This window comes from Lepidochelys olivacea (genome assembly GCF_965140295.1).
Source record: "Lepidochelys olivacea isolate rLepOli2 genome assembly, chromosome: 5".
NCBI lineage: Eukaryota > Metazoa > Chordata > Testudines > Cheloniidae > Lepidochelys > Lepidochelys olivacea.
Genome location: NC_140415.1, coordinates 98,794,370 through 98,820,211, shown reverse-complemented (window position 1 = coordinate 98,820,211; position 25,842 = coordinate 98,794,370). Strand labels below are relative to the sequence as shown.

The window sequence follows — 25,842 nt, the reverse complement described above, 5'->3', positions numbered from 1 at the left end:
TGAGCATTTTTAAAGGTTTTGATTTGTTTTGTAATAAAACTGAAGGGAATTTCAAAACAGCAATTTGAACCAAAACCCCAAACATTGAAAATATTGATACAAAAAGTTCGTTTGAATTTTGTTTTTGATTGAAACAATTTGGACCAACTGATGTGTATTTGCAAGACAGTTTGGTGTTGCCAAATCTACATTTTTGGCTGAGAAATGTTTTGCCTGAAACATTTCACCCAGCTCTAGGACCTATACCTTACTATGCACAAAGTCGAGCAGAATGGGGCTCTGACTTTGAGTAGGGCCCAAAAGGCTGGGCCCCACTCAAACAACAGTCTTCAAAGGTGATCGTGAACACTGGAAGCAGGAGTCATGGCAATGGAGCGCTCCTTCAGATTTGTGGATCCAGAGAGAGGAAAAACGAGGGTTATTTTAAAAAGGTGGAAAGTGTGACTGTTCATGTCAGTTTTATTTGAAATGGTTTATCTGTGGGTCAGTCTAGGTACTTAAATGGCTCACATCACCATAGTATCCACAGGTCTCCCAAGTACTTAGAGAAATAAAAATCCCACTCTCCCCATCCTCCTTTCAAATTGCAGGCAAAATAGCTTGATTAATTTATAGGTGGATCGTTTGCTTGTCTGTCTAGGTTCGTCTCTGTATGTATGTAATGTATGGTATATAGAACTTGCTGATGAGAAACTGAGCCCTGGTCTACACTAGGACTTTAGGTCGAATTTAGCAGCGTTAAATTGATGTAAACCTGCACCTGTTCACACGATGAAGCCCTTTATTTCGACTTAAAGGGCTCTTAAAATCGATTTCCTTACTCCACCCCTGACAAGTGGATTAGTACTTAAATAGGCCTTACCAGGTCAAATTTGGGGTACTGTGGACACAATTCAATGGTATTGGCCTCCAGGAGCTATCCCAGAGTGCTCCATTGTGACTGCTCTGGACAGCACTCTCAACTCAGATGCATGATTGTCTGCCATTGCTCTGACGCAGGGAGGGGTGACTGACGACATGGCTTACAGGGTTGGCTTACAGGGAGTTAAAATCAACAAAAGGGGTGGCTTTACATCAAGGAGTATTTCAGGCAGGAGTTCTTATTGGAACAGGCAGGTTGGTCTGGCCTCTGATTGATACATGGCTAGATTTACCTCGCTGCACCTTCTCTGTGAGTGACTGCAGTGTGACCTAGAGGAATGAGTCCCCTAGAGAGGGGGCGGGGTGGGGTTGCAAATGAGTACAAAACAAGTTGGTCTATTACTTGTTTTGATACACTCCATCTTTTACATCTTTGGCTAGCAGCAGACGATGCAGAAGGACTACATACCATCCACATCTCATGGCTGCTCGGCAGAAGATGGTACAAGAGGACTGCTAGCAATCCATATCGCCTGCCACAGAGGCGACCAGGAGCACCTCGGACATGACGATGACGGCTACCAGTCCTACCGTACCGTCTGCTGCCAGAAGGCAATGAGTTGCTGCTGCTGTGTAGCAATGCAGTACCACGTCTGCCAGCACCCAGGAGGCATATGGTGATGGTGAGCTGAGCGGGCTCCATGCTTGCCGTGGTATGGCGTCTGTACGGGTAACCCAGGAAAAAAGGTGCAAAACGATTGTCTGCCCTTTCTTTCATGGAGGGAGGGAGGGAAGGGGGGGCCTGACGATATGTACCCAGAACCACCCGCGACAATGTTTTAGCCCCATCAGGCATTAGGATCTCAACCAGGAATTCCAATGGGCAGCGGAGACTGCGGGAACTGTGGGATAGCTACCCACAGTGCAACACTCCGGAAGTCGACTCTAGCCTCGGTACTGTGGAAGCACTCCACCGACTTAATGCACTTAGAGCATTTTCTGTGGGGACACACACACTCGAATATATAAAACAGATTTCTAAAAAAACGACTTCTATAAATTCGACCTAATTTCATAGTGTAGACATACCCTGAAACAGAGAAACGAGTGCTGCAGTTAGTTCTGAAAGTGGCATGGCCTAAGCTCATTCTTCGTTCTTGTGGGAGTCAATTGCACAGGCTAGGTTCAGATGCTGTGAAAATTCTTGTCTTTAATGCGGGGGGGGGGGGAGAGGGGGAGATGACCCACCAATCAGTGAAGATGAATTACGTTCCCCATGTCATTGGGAAACTGCCAAAAATCACATTTCATCTCGGTCATCTGCAGAGATGGAAGATCAAATGAAATATGGTAAATCATGGAAAGTATCCACAGAAGGGCCAGTGTGAGATTAACATGATGAAGCTTCATGCTGTCACTTGCTACTCGAAAGAAAAATCAGCTCTCTCCTTTCTTGATTAACTGATGAGACATTTATATTTCATTGCCTGCAATTTTGTTCTGAATTGAAGCATTACATCCATCTGAGATGGAACTACTTACAACTCCATCTGCTGGTAGCAGCTAAAACTGCAATTCCTCAAACAAAGCATTTCATGCACTAGAGTTTGTCAGAATAAAGTATAATTAAATGCCCCCCCCATTTATATAAACAAAAACAAATTTAGAAAATGCAAAGGTTGCATATTGCTTACCACATTGAATATACTGGATGTGCTTACAGATGTTTATTTTCTATATATTGATTTATCTAGATCCTGTCAGGCACCCATCATTGTTATATTTTAGTAATTCTTTGTCTATCACAATCTCTCATTCTTTCCCAGCGGGTAGGTTTGAGTGGTGCATTGTGGTGGGGGTTGTGTTTCGGTGTATGGAGAACTACCATGGGACTGAAGAGTTGAAGAGTTCAGTTTTGCATTGAGTGAGACAGGAGTATTTGGTGACCTAACATTAGTAGTGGGTCCCAGCTGCTCCCTCTTCTCTTTCCTTTCCTGGAAGGTGTCAGAATCACATATGATGGTCCTTATTGCTGTTTCTGCTTCAGTGACTGCCACTTATGTGAACAACAGCCCCACTAGTAATCATAACTATGATGTATGTGCAGTGTAGTTGAATTAGTTACTTTGAAAATCTTAACTACACACCCTAACTTTGAGGGTGACTCTAATCTAAGGTTGAGCCAGTTTGTACCTAGCACAGGCGTGTGAGTCAAGAGGAGGAAAGCACAAGGAGCCAGGTAAGATAGCACTCCCAGCTCCCCATTCTATCCCTCCCACCCCCAAGCTGTAAATCACCACCATGATGATCCAGTTTGTAGTATATGGGACATTAGCCAGATAAAAGCTTTGGATGCATCCCCTGACATGTCTGTAGTTTTAGTACAGAGAGGATCTTATTGTCTCATCTTCATTTTGCCTACAAGGCTGTATCTTATACAGAACTTCACTTCTTTAGATTATGTTTACTTGCTGCTGCTCACCGTCAGAGATACATTAGGTATCTCAAGAAGAGACCAGACGGATATTGTAGATTATGTAAGGAGATTCATTTACAGATAAACTATAGAAATTTACAAGACAGGCTGAGTTTTGCCCAAATCGTCATTTTAAGATATGGCTTTAATGTAGTCAATCCTACATTTATCAATTTTTCAAAAGATCTTTGATAGTGTGAATCATTTTTTGTGGGGCAGTAAACTTTACAGCTTTGGTTTTAAGTATATCGTCTAGATCTGTGTGACTAGATTTGGGGCTGGAGCAAAACAGTCATTTTCCCAGCAGTTCCGGGCCTCCACAAGTTTGTAGTATTCTGCAGACATTGCTGGATTGGTTGCTTGATTTTCAAAAATACTTTATCTTTCATTGAGCCTTTTCTGTCTCTGCTAAGGAAATGCAGATGGCCTCTCCAGATTAAAAAAAACAAAAAACCCCAACCCCAAACTCATTTATTTCTCTAATAAATTGAATGTTGGAAGTCATGTCTCAAGAGATCAGTAGTAATAGTACAGGGAGCCTTTAGTTAACTGGTAAGCCTTAATCTGTAGCAGGAGTCTGCCACTCATCACTGAACACCAGAAGTCATTACGGTCAAACAGCTGTTTAGAGATCTATGTGAAATGAGTTAACTGTTTCAGCGTCTGTCCTAATGGAGAGATGCCTACATCCCAAAAATTAGTATTATACTTGACACTAATTGGCACCCATTTGGCATCTCAGTAGTGAAAATCAAGAGTGAATGGAAATGAAGATTAAAAACCTCTCACTTCAAATCATGATCTCTTCATACCAGCACTGAGTCCACTCAGGAGAAGGTGGCCATCTCATTGCACATACAGTAGCTGTAGATATTAAAAGATGAGTTAGTCATTTCGGATATGAAAAATTTTCTAGATTTGAAAGCTGGAGCCCAAGCCCTGGGCCCCTGTGGGTGGGGCCAGTGGAGGGGGAATTGAAACAAAATGGTGTGTTTTGGTTTTAGGTTGAAAAAGCCATTTTAGCCAAAGTGATTTTTTTTTTTAGTTTTTGAAATTGCCAACAAACCAAACAAAATCCAGTATTGGCCCAGTTTTAGTCACAGGTGTAATGGAGCCAGAACATCATTTTGGCACTTTGCCATTTGGAAGATGTCATTTTGCTCCCAAAATGGCATCCTCTGCACAGCATGACCTCACACTTGCATGGGAGGATCACATTATTTGCCATGCTCCCTGAGCATCCTGGCTGTATTCCCCTATGCAGGCAAAAGGGCCTCCATTCACATTCTGCTACTACAGCTGTACAACCCCTGCTAGCAAGTGCTTCCAGGCACATTTAGCTCTTAGTAGTTTTAAAATCTACCACTCTGCTTGGAAGAAACAGGCAATGAACGATCCCAGAGAAATAACGATCTAGGCTTCCTCTCTTGACTCTATAGCAACAGCTAAGCAGCACAATACTGTTACCAGAACAGTGCCATCATCAGTCAAGGCTACAGATGCTGACTACAGCCAACTGTGGTGACAGTGAGTGAAATAAAAGGATATTAAAAAAAGCAGCTATATTAACTTTAGCTCTAATAAAGACAAGAAAAGTTATGTTTGCATATAGAAAAGAACGTGTGTGTGTGTGTATATAATCTCCACTACTTACACACACACACACAATTTTCAAATACAGCATCGTCCCCCAAACATTTTTTGACTACTGTTTTCAGACCAGCTGGACTAAAATCTGAAGACAGTTATGTGAAAAATCACCACACAATACTGTTGTGTTTTTCTATCAAATGTTTCAATGAAATCTTTATGACCATCTCTGTTTTCAAGCTTCTAAAAGAGCATTCCTAATAATGATGGAGAAACTTTAAAGACTCAGAGATCAAGGCCAGTTTGAATAATTTTGCCAAATTACATATGCTCATCCAAACCTTTTAAAATCTGCATAATGTAGCTGAAAAACTGCTAAAACTGGCTCCCTTATGAGATTTCTGATACTTTCCGCTTGAGTCAGAAGTACTGCAGTATTCTTTTTCATGGTATTTAAGTACTTGGAGTTCAGGGCCTAATCAGAACCAAACAGTCCAGAGGGAGGCAAACAATGACTAGGATACTGCAGAAGTAACATTTCTGAGAGTTTTGGTTCTAGCAAGGGCTATTCAAATGGCTCAGGAAACAAGGCCTGCATATATTTGTTTGAATTCCAAAGAATTGTTTGGTTCAGCCATATTAATTCCCTTTTTTCCCCACACACTATCCAGAAATGTTTACACAAATGGGGTTTTATTGCACATAAGATTGTGTAGCTACTTTTTGTACAAGCAGCCAAAATGAACAAGCCACTTGAACAAGCTTATTTGTACGTAATAGTCTCTATTACTTGTCAGTTCCACGTCAGCACTAATGATTTTCCCCATTTGAAAAGTTTCAGTCTTCCAATCTAATTCAAATCAATCTAGCCATCCATTCAATAATGGGGCAGAAATGATACCGTGGGATCGGTTGACCAATTCTTCACCACAAATACTGCACAATTCATGAAAACCTATAGAATGAATGCATCTGATGAAGTGACCTGTAGCTCACGAAAGCTTATGCTCAAATAAATTTGTTAGTCTCTAAGGTGCCACAAGTACTCCTTTTCTTTTTATAGTATGAGAATATGTGTCAAATATTGATCAATTAAAAAAAGAAACAAAAACCAACCCACACACCACATGTGCAGAAGTCAGGATTGTTTGCAAATGATTCACCAGCAGGAAAAAGAGCATGTATTCACAAAAAATAAAATAAAATAAAAAAAATAAAAAAATTCAGTCATCACTGAATTGTTAAGTTACATACCTAACTCCAAATTTAGGGCTCCTCTACACAGGGATACTCAGGAAAGCTATCCGAATTAATTATTACAGTGGATTAAACTACATTAAATCCATGTATATTTTTACTCAGAATTAAAGCGTTAACTTGGTTTAGCTTAAATTCATTTCTAAAGTGAGTTGGAATAAGATCATCCACACAGGGTTTTAATGCAGTTTAACTAATCCACTGTAAATTCACACTTCTAGTTAATTTGGATTAATTTTCCTCAGTGTCCTTGTGTAGACAAGCCTCCAGACTTCATTGTGGGCTCTCTCTGTGTGAAGACTTTGGGACAGTGCTCATAGAATTTAACTGGACAGCAACACTTCTTTTTGTCTGACACATCTACATTGAATATTTACAAAGAGACAAGTTACATCCCATATAACTGAGGTTGCATAGGGTGTAATTTGATGTAAAAGGGTTGACTCACCATTGGCACACCCTCACATGACTGGGCATGGCATAAGCAGGCTTTCCTCCTCTACTGTCCTCTTCTGGTGGTCACTCCTGTCTTATGGTAGTCTGCCTCTTTTTGCAGCTTGGCTCTCCAGCCTGGGCATGTTTTAGTTCCATCCTTTCCAGAGTAAAAGGAAGTCCAACAACTAAAAGTCCCAATCCTTATACCAAAGCTCTCTGGTTCTGGCCTCACAGGTTTCTCTCTACCTTTAGTCCAAGAGAAGAAACTTCCAGCTACCTCTCACCTGGATCTCTCTCTTCCCTCACTGCCCTCTGCTCCTTCCTTTCTGAAGATCCAGCTCCTCCTGAGCTGGGCTTGCTCACCACTCAGACCTGACCCAACCCCAGGTGCCACCTAGTGACCTAATTGGGCTCAGGCTACTGTTAGCTCATGGTTAACCAGTGTGGAGTTTATACACCCTGTCATAAATATAAAGGGAAGGTTAAACCCCTTTAAAATCCCTCCTGGCCAGAGGAAAAATCCTCTCACCCGTAAAGAGTTAAGAAGCTAAAGGTAACCTCGCTGGCACCTGACCAAAATGACCAATGAGGAGACAAGATACTTTCAAAAGCTGGGAGGAGGGAGAGAAACAAAGGGTGTGTGTGTCTATTGGTATGCTGCTTTTGCTGGGGATAGAACAGGAATGGAGTCTTAGAACTTTTAGTAAGTAATCTAGCTAGGTATGTGTTAATTATGATTTCTTTAATGGCTGAGAAAAGAATTGTGCTGAATAGAATGACTATTTCTGTCTGTGTGTCTTTTTTTGTAACTTAAGGTTTTGCCTAGAGGGATTCTCTATGTTTTGAATCTAATTACCCTGTAAGGTACCTACCATCCTGATTTTACAGGGGCGATTCCTTTACTCCTATTTACATTAAAAGTCTTCTTGTAAGAAAACTGAATGCTTTTTCATTGTTCTCCGATCCGAGGGTTTGGGTCTGTGGTCACTTATGCAAATTGGTGAGGATTTTTACCAGACCTTTCCCAGGAAGTGGGGTGCAAGGGTTGGGAGGATTTTTTGGGGGAAAGACATGTCCAAACTACATTTCCCAGTAAACCCAGTTAGAGTTTGGTGGTGGCAGTGGATATTCCAAGGACAAAGAATAAAATTAATCTGTACCTTGGGGAAGCTTTAACCTAAGCTGGTAAAAGTAAGTTTAGGAGGTTTTCATGCAGGTCCCCACATTCAGAGTGGGGGAGGAACCTTGACACACCCATTACAGTTGGGTAGAATCTTTGTTACATTTAAGCATTTATCATGCATCTGGTGGGTCTTAAAGCCAAGCTGAAGTGAATGGTTTGATAACTTACAGGGCTGAAGCCTTCAAGTCTGCAAAACTTCAAGCAAGAATTCAAGCTGGCTATTTAGAATCTATAGTCATATGCCAGAGATGAAGCTGTGGATCCTGCTTGACTAATATGAAAGCAAAACCTCAGTTTGGATTTTTGTGGATATTTGCAAAGAATTATGCCAGGAGTTGCTTTAATCCTCCAGGTTTCTTGTCAAAAACTGGGGTAAGCTGGCTTCAGCCTGCAAATTGCTGAAGTTATGTGGATTTAACCAAGTACTATACCTGCTGCTCCAGATCCACAAGATTGTAGGGGCCTAAGCAATTGTTTGTCTGTCTTGTGTTTTGAGCTGCCCCAAATTTTTGGGAACCATTTATGTATATATTCATTTTGCAAATTATCATTCATTCACTATTGCAACCTCTCAACATTGAGAAGTCATTTGTCAGGCCTCAAAATCATGATATTAAGTAAGAAATAAGGTGTGTGTTTTTTTTTTTAAAAAACTAGTATCAGGTCTTTATTTTTTGCTTATTTCTGATTTTTGAGATTTAGGTGACTTGGGCTTTTTTCCATAACCATGGGGCTAGAAACATACTTAAAAAATGAAACCTACAGAAGCTAGGGCTTTAAGACAAAAAAAAGTGCAAAACTCATGGGAGTGGACAATATGTGTTTGTACTCTTTATCTAGGACTAGATTGCCACAGCACCTACTTGGCCATGCAGAGAAGTAAGAAAGTGGAGGTTTGTGGGGCTGGGGATGAGGCTTAGCCCCGCTCATACTGCAGCTCTGGCCAGCGGGACAGAAAATTTCTTCAGTGAGGATATGGGCAGGCAGACAGGTGGAGACTTGGAGTCTTAGAACCCTGGTTTCACTATCCATAACTCACTGACCAGAGTAGCTGTCTAGATGTAGGGAATATTAAGCAGTTCCACAGAAAGCACGGATGAGAGAGAAATCATTATGCCCATCCACCCTTGCAAGTGGGGAGAAGCAGAGGAATTGTCTCTGAGGTTCAGTTTGTTCTCTAGGCTGCTCCTGTGATTGTGCAGATACATGGCACCCCCTCCTTAGGGCAGATTGTAACTTTACAGTCTAACCCCTTCCTGCACTTTTAAAAGCAAAATGTTAGTGTAGTCAAAGTTTGGGGCTTTGTGGATGTTCCAGTTGGAGGTAGAAATTGATGGAATCTGGTATTTTCTTTGGTGCTGTCTTCCTTATTTACAAGGAATGTGCAGATTCCTGAATGCAGAAGATGACAAAAGGAGCAATTTCTTGGTTTATAGCCCTCAAGCCTCTTTAGCCAACAGATCCAAAATTTTTTCTGTAGCTTTTTCCACTAGGGTTAGAGGCTCCTGCTTGGCTTTCTTGCCTCTTCCTCTCTCTCTCTCTCCTTGTTTGTTCTCAGTTTTTGTGATCTCTTCCCTCCAAACAGTGCTCAGTCAAACTCCTGGGTAGGTTCACATGCACCCTGCTTTTGTCTCAGGTGGAGATTTATGCAAACAGTAATGTTAATTGAAGGGTAAATTCACACCTGTCAATCTCAATGAGTTTTAATTAAATCCATAACAAGGTCCCACCCAGCTCATAACATTATGTTGATAGTCTATAACAGTAGGAACAATGTAGTGACTTTTATTAGAACTTTGTTGTGAAAACATTAAGAAGCCATTTATTTGTATTGTATTTATAGCCTGCCAACTAAGTGCATCTTATACATTGAAAAATAAATCAAAAGCATTCCATGATCTGAGAGAGGATGTGCATAAGTGACAGAAAAAAAGACTTATTTTGTAGAGGGAGAGTTATAGCATGTTTAAGTTAAAAATGCTGCTTACTGACAAAATTGAGTTTTTAAATTTATTAAGGAACTAAATATTCTCTCTAAACACAGTCATCATTCATTTGTTTACTCCTTATTAACTCTTCTGTGGATTAATCTGTTTGGCAAATGGATACCAAATGAGCCAAATTAAAGCCCTTGGTGTGGATTTGACCCAATAAAAAACCCCAAAACAAACAAACAAAAAAACTAAGCTGGGACTCCTTCCTGGCCAGGGATCACCCTCCCCCAGTTCAAAGTCTTTGTCTGCCAGACATGTTTTGAGGTGTTGAGTTGTGGATGGAGTGAGGCCACGTGATGATGTCACTTCCCCTCTTTTATACTTTCTTCCAGCTTGCTGTAAAGATCTTTGCTGTGAGGTGGATTAGTCTGCCTCCATGGCCTACATGCCTCCTCCAAGAAATCTCAAGGATAGTGGATTCTTTTCTTGATGAGACATTAACGCTGTCTAGCTACTCCATTGTTGTACCTGAAAGGCTGGTTGTGGGTGTTCCCCACCTCACCACATTTCAGTAACATATATAGCAATACTTTATAAACCTCACATAATGATAACACATACAATCCAAGAGGATATTAATGTTCAACAGATCAGGACTTTTAAAGTGATACCTCATAAGGCATACTTTTGTACAAAACATATCATAATTGTATAACAGTGGCGAAAATGGAGCTTTTAGGGTGCTGCTTTGAGGTACAGAGTGTCACAACCTCATTTAAGCTAAGCTCAGCCACACATGGAAATGCATTAAAGGATCTTATGGAAGACGCTCACAAAGATGACAACCTTGACACACGTGCAACTTCAAGAGGTTCTTAGTAACATTGGTGTCAACTGGCCCTAGTATCTAATGGACACAAAGGAAGTGACCAGAGACTACTTTTGAGTAAAATGGACTCATGATTAAAGGTCATTGTACTGTAATTTCAAATTAAATGAGAGGAGAAATCCTTAACCTTATTTAGGAAGGACGTCTAAGATTAACGAAATGCTATGAACTGGCCAACCAGTCATTGTGGTGGCCAGGCATCAGCAAGGATGTAAAATAATAATCACCTGTGAACATTGCAGAGCTAACAGACCAACACCACACAAAGAACTTTTAACACCTCTACCAGACAGAACTAGGAAGAGACTAATTGCAGATTTCTGTGAATCTGGAGGACATCTACCTGGTCGCAGTGGACTATTTTTCCAGGTATATAGAAATACATGTACTTGAAAGTCATGACATACCATAGTATTGAGAAACTGTAGTGCGCTTTTGCTCACTTCAGTATTCAAGAACAAGGCTCAAAACTCACTGGTGGATGACAACTCAGAACTACTGCTCCAACTTTGGAGCAGAACCTAACTCCAAAGTGGTAAGACATGAAGATAACAGCCAAAAAAAAAAAAAGATAAAAAGGCAAAAAGAGCTTAAATATTTTTACAACAGATAATTAAAGACCTGCTGACTGTCGAACCTTTGTGCATGTCAAACTTGATAGGCGGGGGGGCGGGGGGGGGGGGGGGGGAAGACGGCCAACTCCAGCTCCTGTAAAGGAAAAGAACTCATTGCCCAGATCATATATGTGATCAAGACTACAGTGGAGAGTTCAACACAAGCCATTAACATCTTGAGTTTGTTCCTCAGAAAGAGCAAACAGAGCAAAATCTACAGATGGTGATGCAGAACAAGAAGCCAACCCCAGCCAGTCATTGCAACTAATGGACAGCCAGATGACCAAGTTGTTACACATTTGGGTTGGGTAATTAGAAAACCAGTACAATTCCAAGACACTTGCAGGCTGCTACATACTGAATTTCAAAGAGAACAGGATAGTGTGTAGCATACCTTAATAAAGCTATCATCAGCCATACCTGGCAATACATTAAAGGATCTTAGGGGAAGACCTCTTTGGAAGCTCTGTAGTCAGTCCATATCTGATACAGAAGCCTGACCTGCTAGTAGCAGTCCTGCAACCTACTATGCGCATGTAACTTTATTTCCTAGAACGTAGAATACACAAGAACCCCAAAATGGAGAGAAAACAGACTGCACCCAAAGACAGCAAAGCACAAACACACCTCACCTTACTTTAAGAGAGCTCTTTCCTGATGGACTCTGATCACATACTTTGCTAGAAAGCCCCCTAGCCTGCAATCAGGGCCAGGAAACTTCTCCTCCCCTGATTACAGTACAGTTCTCAATATACTACAGTGAAGATAAACTAATGTTTGTGAAGCACTTGGATACTGTACTGATGAGTGCTTTAGAAGAGCCCATGTGGAAGTTAGTAATTCTGTCTTCAGAGCAGGGTCTTAATAGTGTTCAGTAAATAAGGCATAAGGTCACATGTTGAGCAGTAAGGCTACAACAAAATATTGAATAACTGCTCATTCAAATGAGCACTGTCCATGCTGTGCTCTGAATGAGGCAGGGGTTCTATAAAAAGTAGGTGACCATGAAATTAAAGACTATCATAATGAGTACGTACCAGGCATGGACAGTCTTAATTCTGGCATTTCCTTACTTTTAGTGCTTGACTTTCCAGTCTAAGTATTATTGTTAATTCCATACAAAAAAGAAGTCAGACAAGCAGGTCTGCATTTATAGTCCTTTCCTTCCCCTTTCCCATACAGATAAGTGGTTTATTTCATTAAATATTTTCAGTGTGATTGACAAACAGAAATAAGATATTACTGAACTGAAATTCTTCAGGATGAAATATAAGGTTTTTTCCTGGATAACAGATTGATGTTTTTCATTTGCATTGTAATTAAAACATGCACGACTATAATGCTTTGCTTAAATGCCTACAGCTTCTCTTAAATGCCTGCAGTGTCATGAATTTGACTGTCATGTTCAGGATTCCTTTAAAGTAAGAAAATATGAAATTAAATCCACAGGGTAATTTACAAGACTTTTTGTACTGTTATTCCCTTTACAATTTTTTAAAAAATGAGGGTGGTTGGACATGGAATTATTCTGGATTTACACTGGGTATCTGGGATTAGAATCTATCCCTATATTTCTTTCTGAACTACAAATGTTTCCCTGGCTTATCTCATATGAAATTTAATTTTCCATGATATGAAATGTAGATAAATGGGAAATTTCACTGTAAATCTTTTCCTAATCACATAAATCATGAGAAGCTATGTTTTCCCTATAACGAATTTTAAATTGCAATAAGTGAAAATAGTTCAAGAAGCTAATTTTAGATAAATGTTCAGGAGTGGTGTAAGACTGTCAAAGAGACAATTCTTATGGTTATAAATGCAGAATTAATCTTTTTGACTGGGGGCATTTATATTGCTGAGGATTAATGGCTTGGTTGGAATTAAAACGGAACATCTTTACATATTTTGTTATTAACTTATGTTGCAGTGGAGTCCAAATAACACACATCAAATGTTAGTCTCTTTTGAAATATTCCACGACTTCCAGAAACCAAATAAAATGAAAACCCCAAATCAACATGCAACCTCAAGATAATGGACAAGCAAGGGATCCAGCCAGTTTCCATTGCCATATCACCCTCCATCATTCACGTGACCTGGTTTACACCACCCACCCAAATGTAACTTTGCCCCTACAATTTGCAAAACTATATGCAGAAGTCAAAACAGCTTGCTAGGATTTTATAAAATCCTATTTCCTGTTCAAGGAATCAGTTTCCAGCAATTTCTTATTTTGAGCTGTGTATATATTTTTGCAAATGTTAGGGACAAAATGAAGGAAGGGTGAGTATGAAATGAAGAATGATTTAGATTTTAAACGCTTTGGGGCAGAAATTGTAATTTCTTATATCTTTGTTAGTCACTGTACAATGGGATCCAACCTGGCTGAAGACTTTAGGTGCTAATGCACTCTAAATGTTAAACAATACTAGGGCAGTGGTAAATGTATAGTTCCCTTAACTATTTATTTCCAGGCAGTAAAAGATTGTATTAAAAGCAGCAGCAAATATATTTCAAAGGTGAACTCTGTTGCTGTTATCCTAGCCTTTGGACACTTATATTGGGAGAGATTCTTTTTGCTTCTTTTCTTCTAATGCTTTGTCAATCAATGTTTGGAGGTGTAATGAGAATTTTAAAAAGTACTTACCTATTAATCGTAGAGGCCAAGATTTTCAAAGAGGATCCTAAAACCCATATTCAGGGATCTAAATCCGTGACCTAATTTTCAGATGTACTTAGGAGCTCCTGGACGCTCAACATCTTTGAGAAATCAACAGGGATGCTGGAACAATTTTTATAGTGGGGGTGCTGATGATAGAAACCATGGAAACCATATATTTGGCATTTGTTATTACTACTTCAAGCCAAGGGGTATGGCAGCACCCCCAGCACTGTTAGTTCCAGCACTACTGAAAATCAGGCTACTTAGTTATATTCCATTTCTACATGGGAAAGCTTTTTCAATATAAACCTAAGCTATGAATTTAAACCAATATACCAGTATAAGCTCTCCCCTCCCCCAACGTAGACACTCTTATTCTGGTATAAGAATCCTTTTTTTTGTTTTGGTTGTGTTGCTTAGGAAGAGGTTTAACATGGACCAAAAAAGTCACTCTATACCAGAATAAGAACATCCATGGGGGGTGGGTTGTAACTATATTGGCAAAACTTTCCTGTTTAGACAGAGCATGAGGTCCTGATTTAGCAAAGCGCTTAATCATTTAAACAACTGTGCTAGCTTCTGTAGGAGTGTATATTCCAAAAGAATTGCTGTTCCTTTTCAAATTTAAAAACAAAAAACAAACAAAAACACTGTGTAAACAAGCTCTCCCTTCCTTTTGACCCTGGTACTCCAACCCTAAATGGTAAACTAAACATTCATGAAAAGTTAATCACTTGGGAAATTAGTACCTTCTTATGTTTCAGCCCATGAAAGCGCCTCCTTTTCACTGACAGGCAAAACTCGGTTGATATGCTAGACACTTTATCTTGAACGACTTATCCTTCAAGCAATCTCCTGTACAGGCAGCAGCCAGAGCAGCCCTGTGAAATACAGTCACGATGCCTAGACACGAAAAGCCAACCATCATTGAGAGTGCTGGTAATTACAAATATAATTATACATCTTATATATGTATTCACTTACTGTATGCAGCTCAACATTCTGCAAGATTGCTTGAAACTATTTCCCCCGTATTCTTCCTGGTAGAACTTTACCTTCAAGGTGTAATTCACTATCTGTTTAGCAATGTACTTTACTTGAAAGCACCTTTACTTTTAGTTTGCTTCTTATAAGAGGTCAACTAGTTTTTTCACTAGCTCATAAATCAAAACAATGCAACAACCGCCATTGCTTGACCCACAATTCTATCAACAGATGGGACAGCTGAAGAAAACAAAGAATTTTCGGTGCCTCTTGCAGTTCATACTCAGGCTAAAATCCCAGTTGCTTCAGTATTTAATATGAAATGTAATGCACATTATTAATCATGAAAGCCTTTAGTAGTATTTCCATGTTGTTGCTGCATCATTATGTGTTGGATATTAGAAATGGTTTTTCTAGGACTGTAATTATCTAAGAACTAGATCCTGCAAAGTATTGAGCAGCTTCTGAAGGTGTGACACATACTTTTCTCTCATGGGCAATGCTGCAGTTTTCTAAATGTATTGGGCATGAAATATTTGATTTTTCTCCTGGAAGGAGGTGTGTCAGGGGTCTTATATCAAATTGCTTTTAACAGGAATTCATAAAGTCTCATTAAGGATCATGGCTGATACCACAAAGCAAATTTTTAGCAAACTCATGTTGTCCAGAAATAATGCAGTAAATTCTACTTTTATAACCAGCAGCTCCAAGAACTGCTCAGCACTTTGCAGGATAGGGCTCTAAAAGAAGTAATTTGGAGTTATATTCTGAAATACACTCTCCTCCTCTCCAAATACCTTCACATACATTTTTTCAGTCTCTCTCTTATTGATTTATATAATTTTCAGAGTGCTTGTGGGGACTCTAAATTGTTATGTATCAGTGGAATCTAGTTTTAGTATGGGACAAATTCTGATGTCCTCACTCAGGCTTTACTTAGCTAGAATTCTTAGTGACTTCTGTGGGTGTTTGTTCATCTTTAATAATGTCTTACTTGGACAAAAATGGACTACAGCATTCACCCATATTTGTAGGAAATGGGTACTGTGCTAAATTTTAATCCAGCTAGCTAGTCAGCTGCCAGCATTTGCCCTTTGGGTCTAGATATCTGACTAATTCAGTTATGTTAGCATCTGTCAAAAAAAGTGATTCTTACCAGAATTAGTATTTCTGAGATGAACAAGAATGGTGTTATATCTTTTCTGCACTGGATAATAGGATCATAATTAAACTTTAGGTAGATTTTACATCAGATTTAATTAGTAACATATAATGTTCACTTCACCATTTATATGAAAATCCATTTGGCATAGTGAAATTATCTTTATTCTATTTAGAGATGGGTTCATGCTGCTAAATTTAGGTCTGGATCTGGATTTCAAATACCCAAAGTTAGGTTGTGTTTAGTTCCGGAGGTTCAGTTCAGCTTATTATAAATATATAGGAAGCCTCTGAGAAATGCTCCATGGTTGGATTTCATACTCTCTCAAGGGCTCAGGATGTTTGATTCTGGTGTTTGGGTTCAGGCTCATCTCTAATTTTATTGCTATAAAAGTAAATTATATTCTATTATTGCTGGACCAAATGATTTTGGTAACAATCTGTTTCATAGTATCAGTCATGGTACTTTATCAGTCTGAATGAATTTCTGTCAGAAACAATTTGGTATAAGTAGGTTTAGCTAAATTCAATATTTTTATAATGTTGATGGATATGTTCATTATTTTAAAGTTGTTTAAATTTTTATCTATTTAAATGTTCACAGTTGCAAGAAATTATGGCGGGGTGTCAGACAAATATTTAGTGACAGCAGATGTTGAGATTCAAGAAGTTAAAGCTTTAAACCACAAATTGTCAACATCACAAGTCTAAATATGAAAAGTAAATATCCTTAACTCAACAAATCATGCCTGTTTTTAACTATTCATTCCCTAGCCCATAAGCCTAATTCACTAGTCTAGATCACTGGATTTCGACTCTAAGAAGTTCCCAAGCAGCGTTTTTCTTATTTTGCCTATCTGTAAATTTCTATCATCTTCAACAAATATTTTTTCATTGGTTTGTATGTTTTTGGTGAAATAGAAATTTACCAGCACCCTACTGATAAAAGTCTAACCCTTTCAAAGCTAGGTATAAGATACCTGACCCACCTCTTTCCATGAGCAGCAATGCTTCAGATATGTCTGTAATCAGTGATATCACATCCATGCAATTTAGAAAAGTGCAGCATTTTCTCAAATGTTTGGCAGATGCATTGTTTCTGGGGCATGTTCAGGATGGTGCAACACAGTCATTTACTGTCATGTTGCATGATGTGAAGTGATCAGTAAGAGGTGCGAAAATAGGTGGACTCCTGAACATTGTTTGGTGGACCAAGCAGGGGCATGGGTGTCAGGACTCACATCTTCCATTCCCAGCTTTGTGAGTGATTTGGTGTATGGCCCTCACCAAGCCACACAGGGCTCAATTCTTCCATGCTTACTAGTTGTGGCCCAGGAACATCTTAGTGCTAACTGGCAGAGGAGACAGGAGGGTGCACAGAGTTTAACAGGGATTCCCTGGGTCAGATACATGCTTAATAATTCACTCGAGGGGGGCATGTGAGGACGCTGCTGAGAGCCAGTAATCTGTCCTCCATCCATCCATTTTGCAGTGATGTATGATTATGTATCAATACTGGAAATTATATTCTTAAGTTCAGGCATGTCACCAGGAGGAGACATGTCTCAGCCAAGTTCCTTTCAACCAGGAGGTAACAGATGCTTCTCTCTGTCTGGTCATCTGTGCATACTGAGCCAAATGTTAATCAAGAGATTGAAGTTTTTTTTTCCAAGGGAGGAAGTTTAAAGGAAAAAATAAACAGAAGGGGATCCTGGTTATGAATATAGACAACACGTTGTTGGGGGTATAAGTGGGGTTGCAGAGGTACACCCTGGATCCTTCACTGAGGAAGCAAGTTAACAGTAGCCTGTATCTTATCAATGGAGGTCACAGCAAAGCCTGATTGTAAAACACTGGCAGGACTTGGTGAGCATTGCTCTATAAGATATGAAAGGATCTAATTAAGTCTAAGTTCTAGAATGCATGTTATGGTCTTATATGTAGCCATTTGTTTCCAATACTTCTATTTGCTATCACTTGAATTACTACGCTTTTCTTAAGCTTTTCTTTGTTTTCACTATAAACATCTAAGTGCTGTGTGCCAAGCAGAGCAGTGATGTGAGGTATAACTGGTAAGCCAGGGTGTACTGCTTCTTTGGCAGGACAGCAACAGTGAATTCTGCAGGCCTCCAGTGGAGCAGGAGCTGGATGCTTCAGGGAGATGCTCTGAGGGCTCAGAGTTGGAGTGTGCCTATCAGTAACCTGTAGGGAGAGAGCACGGCTTGTGTAGACCTAGACTTTGTGTTGGCCATGGAGTGAGGCAGGCTGACTCATGGCAGGCAGAGTGAAGGCTCTCACACTAAGGGCAGGTGGTACTGGGTTGCCTCACAGCCCTGGGTACTCCTGGGAAGTGTCACCCAGTGGGATTACTTTAAGTAATACTCAACATGAGTGCATCTCCATAATGGAGGAGCCCCAGAAGAAAGGTAATGCAACCCAGGGTCACACAACCTATCTTTCCTGATCTCTAGAGGATCAATGCAGCCCCTCCCCTCAGTCCTGGCCAGCCCATTCATCTAATTGATCCAGAGTTCTCTCTTCAGGGCCTGGAAGTGGATGGAGATGACCCTGATAATAGTGAGGCACTGGGTGGTAGGATTGGGACCAGGTCTGTTTTATGTACACTAGACTTGTAACTTCTACAGAATCTTTCTTTTCAGTAGCTAGCAGTACCACCTGTTTGTCTCATTACCAATGCTGTAAATGGGAGAATGGGAATAAGATGAGCAAGTCACACTTTGGAAACTGTAAAGGTCAGAGACATACAATTTACTACATTCCCAGTTTTCATAGACAATACTGGGCATTAATATTTTGATCCTACAGTCTTAGGACAAAGATTGTCAATTGAGCAGATTGATGTAGGGCCATTTCCCATTCTCATGACAAAGTGTTAACAGAAATAGGAAGGAATACAGATGTAACCTGTTCTAGTTCTGGTCTTACGTACGTAGTTTAAGGGGTTCTGCAGGCTTCACAGACCCCAAATTCTACCTATTGTAAAGCACTATAGGTAAGCTCCTCTGCTGGTATAAGTCAGCATAGCTCCACTGAAGTCAAGGGCTTCAATGGAGCTATTCTGAACAACATTGGCTGGTTCCTCTTTTTTTTTTTTTAACTCTTTCTTTCTGACCTGATCTAGAAAAAATGTATAAGCTTGCACCCTGCTCTCCACATGGCACCAGGTGTTTTGCAGCAAAACCCTAGATTCTCAGGTAGGGGCCTAATTAAAAAAAAAAAACTCTAAGCAATGAGTGGTTTTCTGTTCTGGGTATTTATGAACATGATGCAAGCAAGGCTGTCACACCATCCTTCTGCCTACCCATCTGCTCAGGAGACATGGGCTGGACAGGCAAAACTCGCATGCGGATCTGAACTTGTCCCAAATTCAGCAGGAGTGCTCTGAACCGAAACCCTTGTTGGTAGGGCACTGACTTATACTTCACATATATAAACAGGTTTTAATCTCCTAGCCCCCCTGCATGCATTCAAAACAGTCAGTATGGCCTGTGTAATGATAGGGCTGAGCACAACCTTGATAGTGGTGATGCTGTGCAGAATGTTTCATTGTAAAGCAGGCCCAGGAGCCCTGAGGATTCTGATGGGTCCACAGGGCTTGGGGAAGGACAAACCCTGTGCTTCCCATGATGGAACAAGATGGGGGAGGGAGGAACTCTGAAGGATTTTTTACTGAAGTTTCCTCCCCTCCTCAGCCTGCTTCTGTGGGTTTTAATGGCAAGGGAGAATAATAAGGGCTTGATTCTGCAGCCCTGCAATAGGCTTATCAACCCTTGAGCTGAAAGGGAGCTTTACCTGAAATAGGAGTTTTAAGTCTTGCCCTAAACTTAAAAGGGCAACAAATGAAACCTTTGATGTACAAATACAGAATAGTAGGAAACTGGAAGCAGCCAACCAGATTGTAGGATACCATACAAGTGCATGACAAGATGCCAACCCTCCCAATTTAGCCAGAACAGTTCCTATTGTTTTGGCAAAACATTTACCACTTCTTCATTCTACCAACAGAAACCAGTTGCCACCCTGCAGAGCTGAATAGAGTTGAAGGAATGTGTCCCTCCCTCATTTACTTCCTACATGTCCCTGTTTATAACTTTCAGATGTTGAGGAGGTTGCACGTTGTCAGGCAAAAAAGTCCTCTTCAGTGAAAGCCTGATGTAGGGAATGGATAATAATAAGGCACATGACTGACAACTAGGCAGTTGGGAAAGTAGTTATTGGGGGAGGGAAGAAAGAAAATCTTCCTTTAGTTATCTGAGCCTGGTCATTAAAAACTGAACCTCATTAAATTTATGTAGTGATGACATTTTGGACATGTATAAACAGTCTATTTAACCAGATCCCCTTAGCATATTTGAAATGTAGCCTGGAAAAAGAAAAGGACAGTGAAGGCAAGTGGGGGTTGCAGAGTTCCTGTATCAGCCTTCTAGAGTTTTGCAGTAATCTGATCAGTTTCACATATAAGGTCACATCAAACAGCTGACAAGCAAAATCTGACAATATACTAAAATGGTAAAGAAAACTGGAACGTCTCAATGTGCATTAAATTTGCAGTATAGATCTATAATTAAGTAGAGGTGAGATGTTTGCTTAAAACAGCAAGAAATCTCTTGATTTTTGTAGATTGGATCTTGGCTACTTGAAGGACTTAGTCTCTCCCCATGTGCTACACTATAGCAGATGGGATGCTGCCACCGACAGTTCCCTGGTTAAATGAGATAGGGATGCTAGCAGAGCATCCTAGGGGAAGGATAATTGAGCTCAGCATAACTTGGCCCCTTCAGGTCATCTTCAAGGTCTAGTGGTTTCCCCAGGGTTGGGTTGCAGGGAGGCTTGTGAGTGGATGGAGGTGTGGTGAGGTATTTAGGATCTCTGGGACTACTTATTTTGGACATTAGTCTATTATTCAAGGGTCAGAGAAGAATGTGAAGGGAATTTCAGATTTTTGTTTAAGGAACTGGATGTAGATCTTCGAGGTATAGAGGACTGTATCTTTTTGGCATTGGAGAGAGAATTTCACTAGTTTCTAGTGTGAAAGAGACCCACCTACATCATCAGATCTACTGACCAGGTCTAGATGTAGAAGGGGTATTGTCATCTCCTGACTGCTCCCTCATTGAGGAGTGAGGCTCTGCTGTGGCTTGCCTCAGTTTCCACCCCTTAAAGGGGTAACAATAAAGTCACTAAAACAGCCTGGCAAAGGAGAAGCCAAAAACTCTACCGCAGTACATCTCCCTTTAATAAAGTACAGTACATCTCCCTTTAATAAAACCTTCTGAAAGGAACACTTACACCAGGGTTCTTACCTCAGAGGCCAGATAAAACTTAAGTCCTAAAGCAAAATTCTCTAAGTTCTAGAAGCAGCTTCTTGTGTTGTAAGGCCTCAGGATTCCCCAGCTTGTTCAAGGTCTCTCTCAGGTTTTCCCTGTCTGGATAGCTGTTGCTTAGTTCAAGGTCCATAGGTGTTCCCCTCCTTTGGAGCTTCCTTTCTCCTCAGAAGCTTTTATCAGCTGAGATCTCCTAAGCATTTTATTTGGCTCCTTACTTAATTAACTGCCTTCCAGCTACATAGGCAATTAACTACACCCAGGTGGAGCAGGGTTGGCTCATTCCCTTCAGCAGAGCCTGTCACAGGTAGGCTGGGCATTTGACTCCAGGTAATTGCTTGTAAGTCTGTCTGTGCTCCGGTATATTGTCTTAATGATTAAATAATAAAGTCACAGTATTCATTTTTTATGTCACCCTTTATCCTGAAGAATCTTACAGTATTTTCCCAACTACATACAAATAGGCATTTTTTTGCCTATTACTGAAATGCAGCCTCCTCCAGGGTGAATGCAGACAACTGTTGAACAGTCTGCAAACAGTGTTACACAACTGGACCATATTTTATGGGTTAGTTCTGAGGAACATTTGCATGCTGCATCGTGCTATCAGAACAAGACCACGGGGAAAGTTTGTCAGTGAGAAAAAATAGAATGAGCTAGAAAACAAAAATGAAATATGAATGCTTCCCTCCATTCCTCCTATTTCAGCTGCACAACATATCATCAAGTGCAAAAGTCAATGGCAGGATGGATGAGGTAGGAATTTATCAGTACCTACAGTTCTAAATCTCAGGTTTATGAGGGCAGAGTGACTTGGGTGAACAAGGCCACTGAATGGCCACCCCACACACAATCTGTCTCTATATCTCATGGAGTGCTCCACTTGTGGCCATCAAAGGGAGAAGTTTCCAGCTTTTCCTCTGAGCAGTCTATTGGCATCTATGAGCCAGGCTTCACTGCAGCATTAACTCAGCCTCTTACTTGGGTGTTGCCCCAACCCTGCATCCCATCTACACACAAATCCCTCTCACTCGAGTTTGGCGGAGCTTTCAGCCCAAGCTAGCTCGCTTGACTGGGGCTATAGGCTAAACCTTGACTGAGTCTTTGGTTGGTAATCTGACCACTTTGCATTGAGGATGAAGGCTAAAACACTTGAGTGGAGAAAGTCCTTTAGTGCCTTCCCATGACTCCCTCCATGAACTCAGAAGGACAGAGAAGTTCTCCCACAATTCACTGGGAACGAATCAGAGTGACTCAGCTTACCACCGCACAAAGAACCACTGGAGGCATATCCTGAAGTCCTAGTGACACATCCAGGTGCAGCACCAGTAACTCAGGCAGAGTTTTGCAGTGTGGCTGGGCGCACTAGGCTAGGCTAACCTGGGTGCTCAGATACTGGTGCTGGTCACCCAAGATAACTGCAGTGAACACATACCTCAAGATATTTGAGACCCTCTTCAAACCTTCTCATTAACACTGAGTCATTCTAGATGTTGCTGCATAGCTCTGCCCTGCTTCTTGGAGCTGTTCACAAGTCTGATCACGTGTAGGCCAATTTGGAAAAGCTGGAAACAAGTGACAGTTATACAGCTAAAAGCATCCCACATACTGATGTTTATGGTCTTGCACCAAAGATTATAAATAACAACTTCAGCAAACCAGTGTATCATGAAACCTTCAGTTTTGATGCAGGGTAATAGTAAAGTGTCTGAGGAATACTTCTCTGCTATTTCTGTAGGCTGTGTCATATAGAAATGCATTGAAGTTTAGTGCTAAACAGCATTTAGATTTAGTGTCACCATGAAGTGTAATTTGTATATGGATGAAATGCTCCCGTAATAATTCAGTAAGACAGGGCTTGCCATGAATAATGATAGCATTGAATTGTGGGCTGCTTAGCCCCTTCTTTTCCTCTTAGAAAACTATTACCGAGTTAATGATCTGAAGTAGCTTTCTAGTAAAAAGGCTAAGTACATTTCTATTGCTCCTATCAGCCAAATGTCCAAACTACCAATAATGTTGGTCTTTTAGATATGTGACAAAACGAACAAACAAAACCAAAAAGTCAATTATTAATACACAAAGATCTTAAAATTATTTGTATTTCTACGCATGTGGTCTTCTCACTCCAGCAGCTGAGAAGGGATCTGTTTCTTTAATATGTATAATATTCGCTAGTTTCATGATCAGTTTCATGACACAGCTTTTCTAATGTCAATAAAGAGCAGAGCTATGTGAAATGTTTGCGAGGAAGCCACTAGAAACACTTTAGGTTTCTAGCTTTTTTTATAAAGTCCAAACTTAGGTCAGGTGTGTCAAAAATCTCACTGACCTTTCAAGTGAACTTGAACAGATCCTGTAATGTGTGCATGCTCCCCTGGAGCAGAGAAAGTTTTGATACTCACCTAACAAGTGCCACTTGCCAGGCCTACTCCCTAGACCTCATATTACTCATACAGCATACCCATTTTTTTCTGCTTTGCTTAATATGCATTGTCTACCATGTCAGGTCAGAAGTCTCATAAGCATTTTAAAAATTGGCTCCAGTAGCAATGTTGCTGACACTGATTACCATGAAAGGCACATGTTCCAAAGTCTGGTGCTCTTTGGCTGCAGCTCCTCTCCTGATACTTTCAATTATCATTGAACTGTAGCTCAGCAACATACAATCTCTGCTCAGCAACATACAATACTGAGTTACAATCCAATAGCACCACCCTAATAAATAACGCTTTGTACCAGACCACACTGTGAGCTCTGTAGGTAAGAAATAAAGATAAGAAATGTAACATGTCCAGACCACTCTAGAACTTTTGAAGCAATATATTCTGTATTGCCCTGCCCCCCTTTTTTCAAATTACTAGTGATATTTGCATGGACCAGGGTTTTTATCCATGTGAAGTTCATTTTCCCTGCTGCTTATTCCTGTCTTGAGCACGTTTGTTACTTTCTGTGTAACATTTCTGTAAAAAACAGTTTAGTTAAAAAAATGGTTTCCCAAAACAAGTCTTAACAGGTTTCATCAGCTGCACATACATCAAGCAGACAGTTTAGGTCTCATTTACATGGTGTAAAGGCATTGCAGTAAAATGGCTTAAGCTGGTAACAACTGCACAACACACATACAACTGCTGCCCAAGCATTTTGCAAGCATCAGTTATATCAGCTGGATGGAAAGCTGGGGATGAGGGTTTTTTTTTGCTTTTTCTAGCATCTATTTCTGTGAGAGCCTTGTTTTTGCTTCCTAACATGCTTGCTCTGGGAAAACTTCGGACAGAGCTGAAAACTGGCCGGAGACCATTATGAGAGCCCTGCTTGGGATATGGAATGATGAGGTGTTCCAACATTGTCCACAAGCGGACGGTCTCCAGCAAGGTGTCACAAAGTTTGGTGAATTGGGTGTAGTGCTAACCAGTGCTGGGACAACATCAAGAGGCTGTGGGACCAATATCATAAAAGAGCATTGTCAGGGCTGCTTGAGTCACTGGCACCTCCATCTTGGGCCCTTCTATGCAGTGCTTGTCTCCATCCAGGCAATCATTCCAGGTTGTTGGTGCTTGCAGGGGGGGGTTGAAGGTGAGGCTGATGAAAATTGCCAAGAATCAGGAGCGGAGTGTCCTGGAGTCCAAGGGACAGCTGACAGAGAGGGATGACTGAAATAAAGATGAACTATCACAAGATGAGAGGACACTGACATAACTAACTGTCTTCAGACTGGTTTCAGAGTAACAGCCGTGTTAGTCTATATTCGCAAAAAGAAAAGGAGACACCATCAAAGGGCCTAATAACATCAGCCACACTATCAGAGGCTCGTTCACCTGCACATCCACCAATGTGATATATGCCATCATGTGCCAGCAATGCCCCTCTGCCATGTACATTGGTCAAACTGGACAGTATCTACGTAAAAGAATAAATGGACACAAATCAGATGTCATTCATAAACCAGTCGGAGAACACTTCAATCTCTCTGGTCATGCGATTACAGACATGAAAGTTGCGATATTACAACAAAAAAACCTTCAAATCCAGACTCCAGCGAGAAACTGTTGAATTGGAATTCATTTGCAAATTGGATACAATTAACTTAGGCTTGAATAGAGACTGGGAGTGGCTAAGTCATTATGCAAAGTAACCTATTTCCCCTTGTTTTTTCCTATCCCCCTATTCTCCCCCCAGACATTCTTGTTAAACCCTGGATTTGTGCTGGAAATGGCCCACCTTGATTATCATACACATTGTAAGGAGAGTGATCACTTTAGATAAGCTATTACCAGCAGGAGAGTGGGGTGGGGGGAGGTATTTTTTCATGCTTTGTGTGTATAAAAAGATCTTCTACACTTTCCACAGTATGCTTCCGATGAAGTGAGCTGTAGCTCACGAAAGCTTATGCTCAAATAAACTGGTTAGTCTCTAAGATGCCACAAGTACTCCTTTTCTTTTTATCT

At 40.6% G+C, this 25,842-nt stretch overlaps 1 protein-coding gene across 1 annotated transcript in view; it reads left to right on the top strand.

The window, feature by feature from the left end:
• Window positions 1-10,462: 10,462 nt before the first annotated feature.
• Window positions 10,463-25,842, top strand: part of TMC1 (transmembrane channel like 1) — a gene marked incomplete at both ends in the record, with an annotated part of 96,916 nt that continues 81,536 nt past the window's right edge. The window contains one exon of the mRNA XM_084628140.1: window positions 10,463-10,607. Coding sequence (XP_084484266.1) covers window positions 10,463-10,607 — 145 coding nt within the window. The remainder of the gene's footprint in view (window positions 10,608-25,842) is intronic.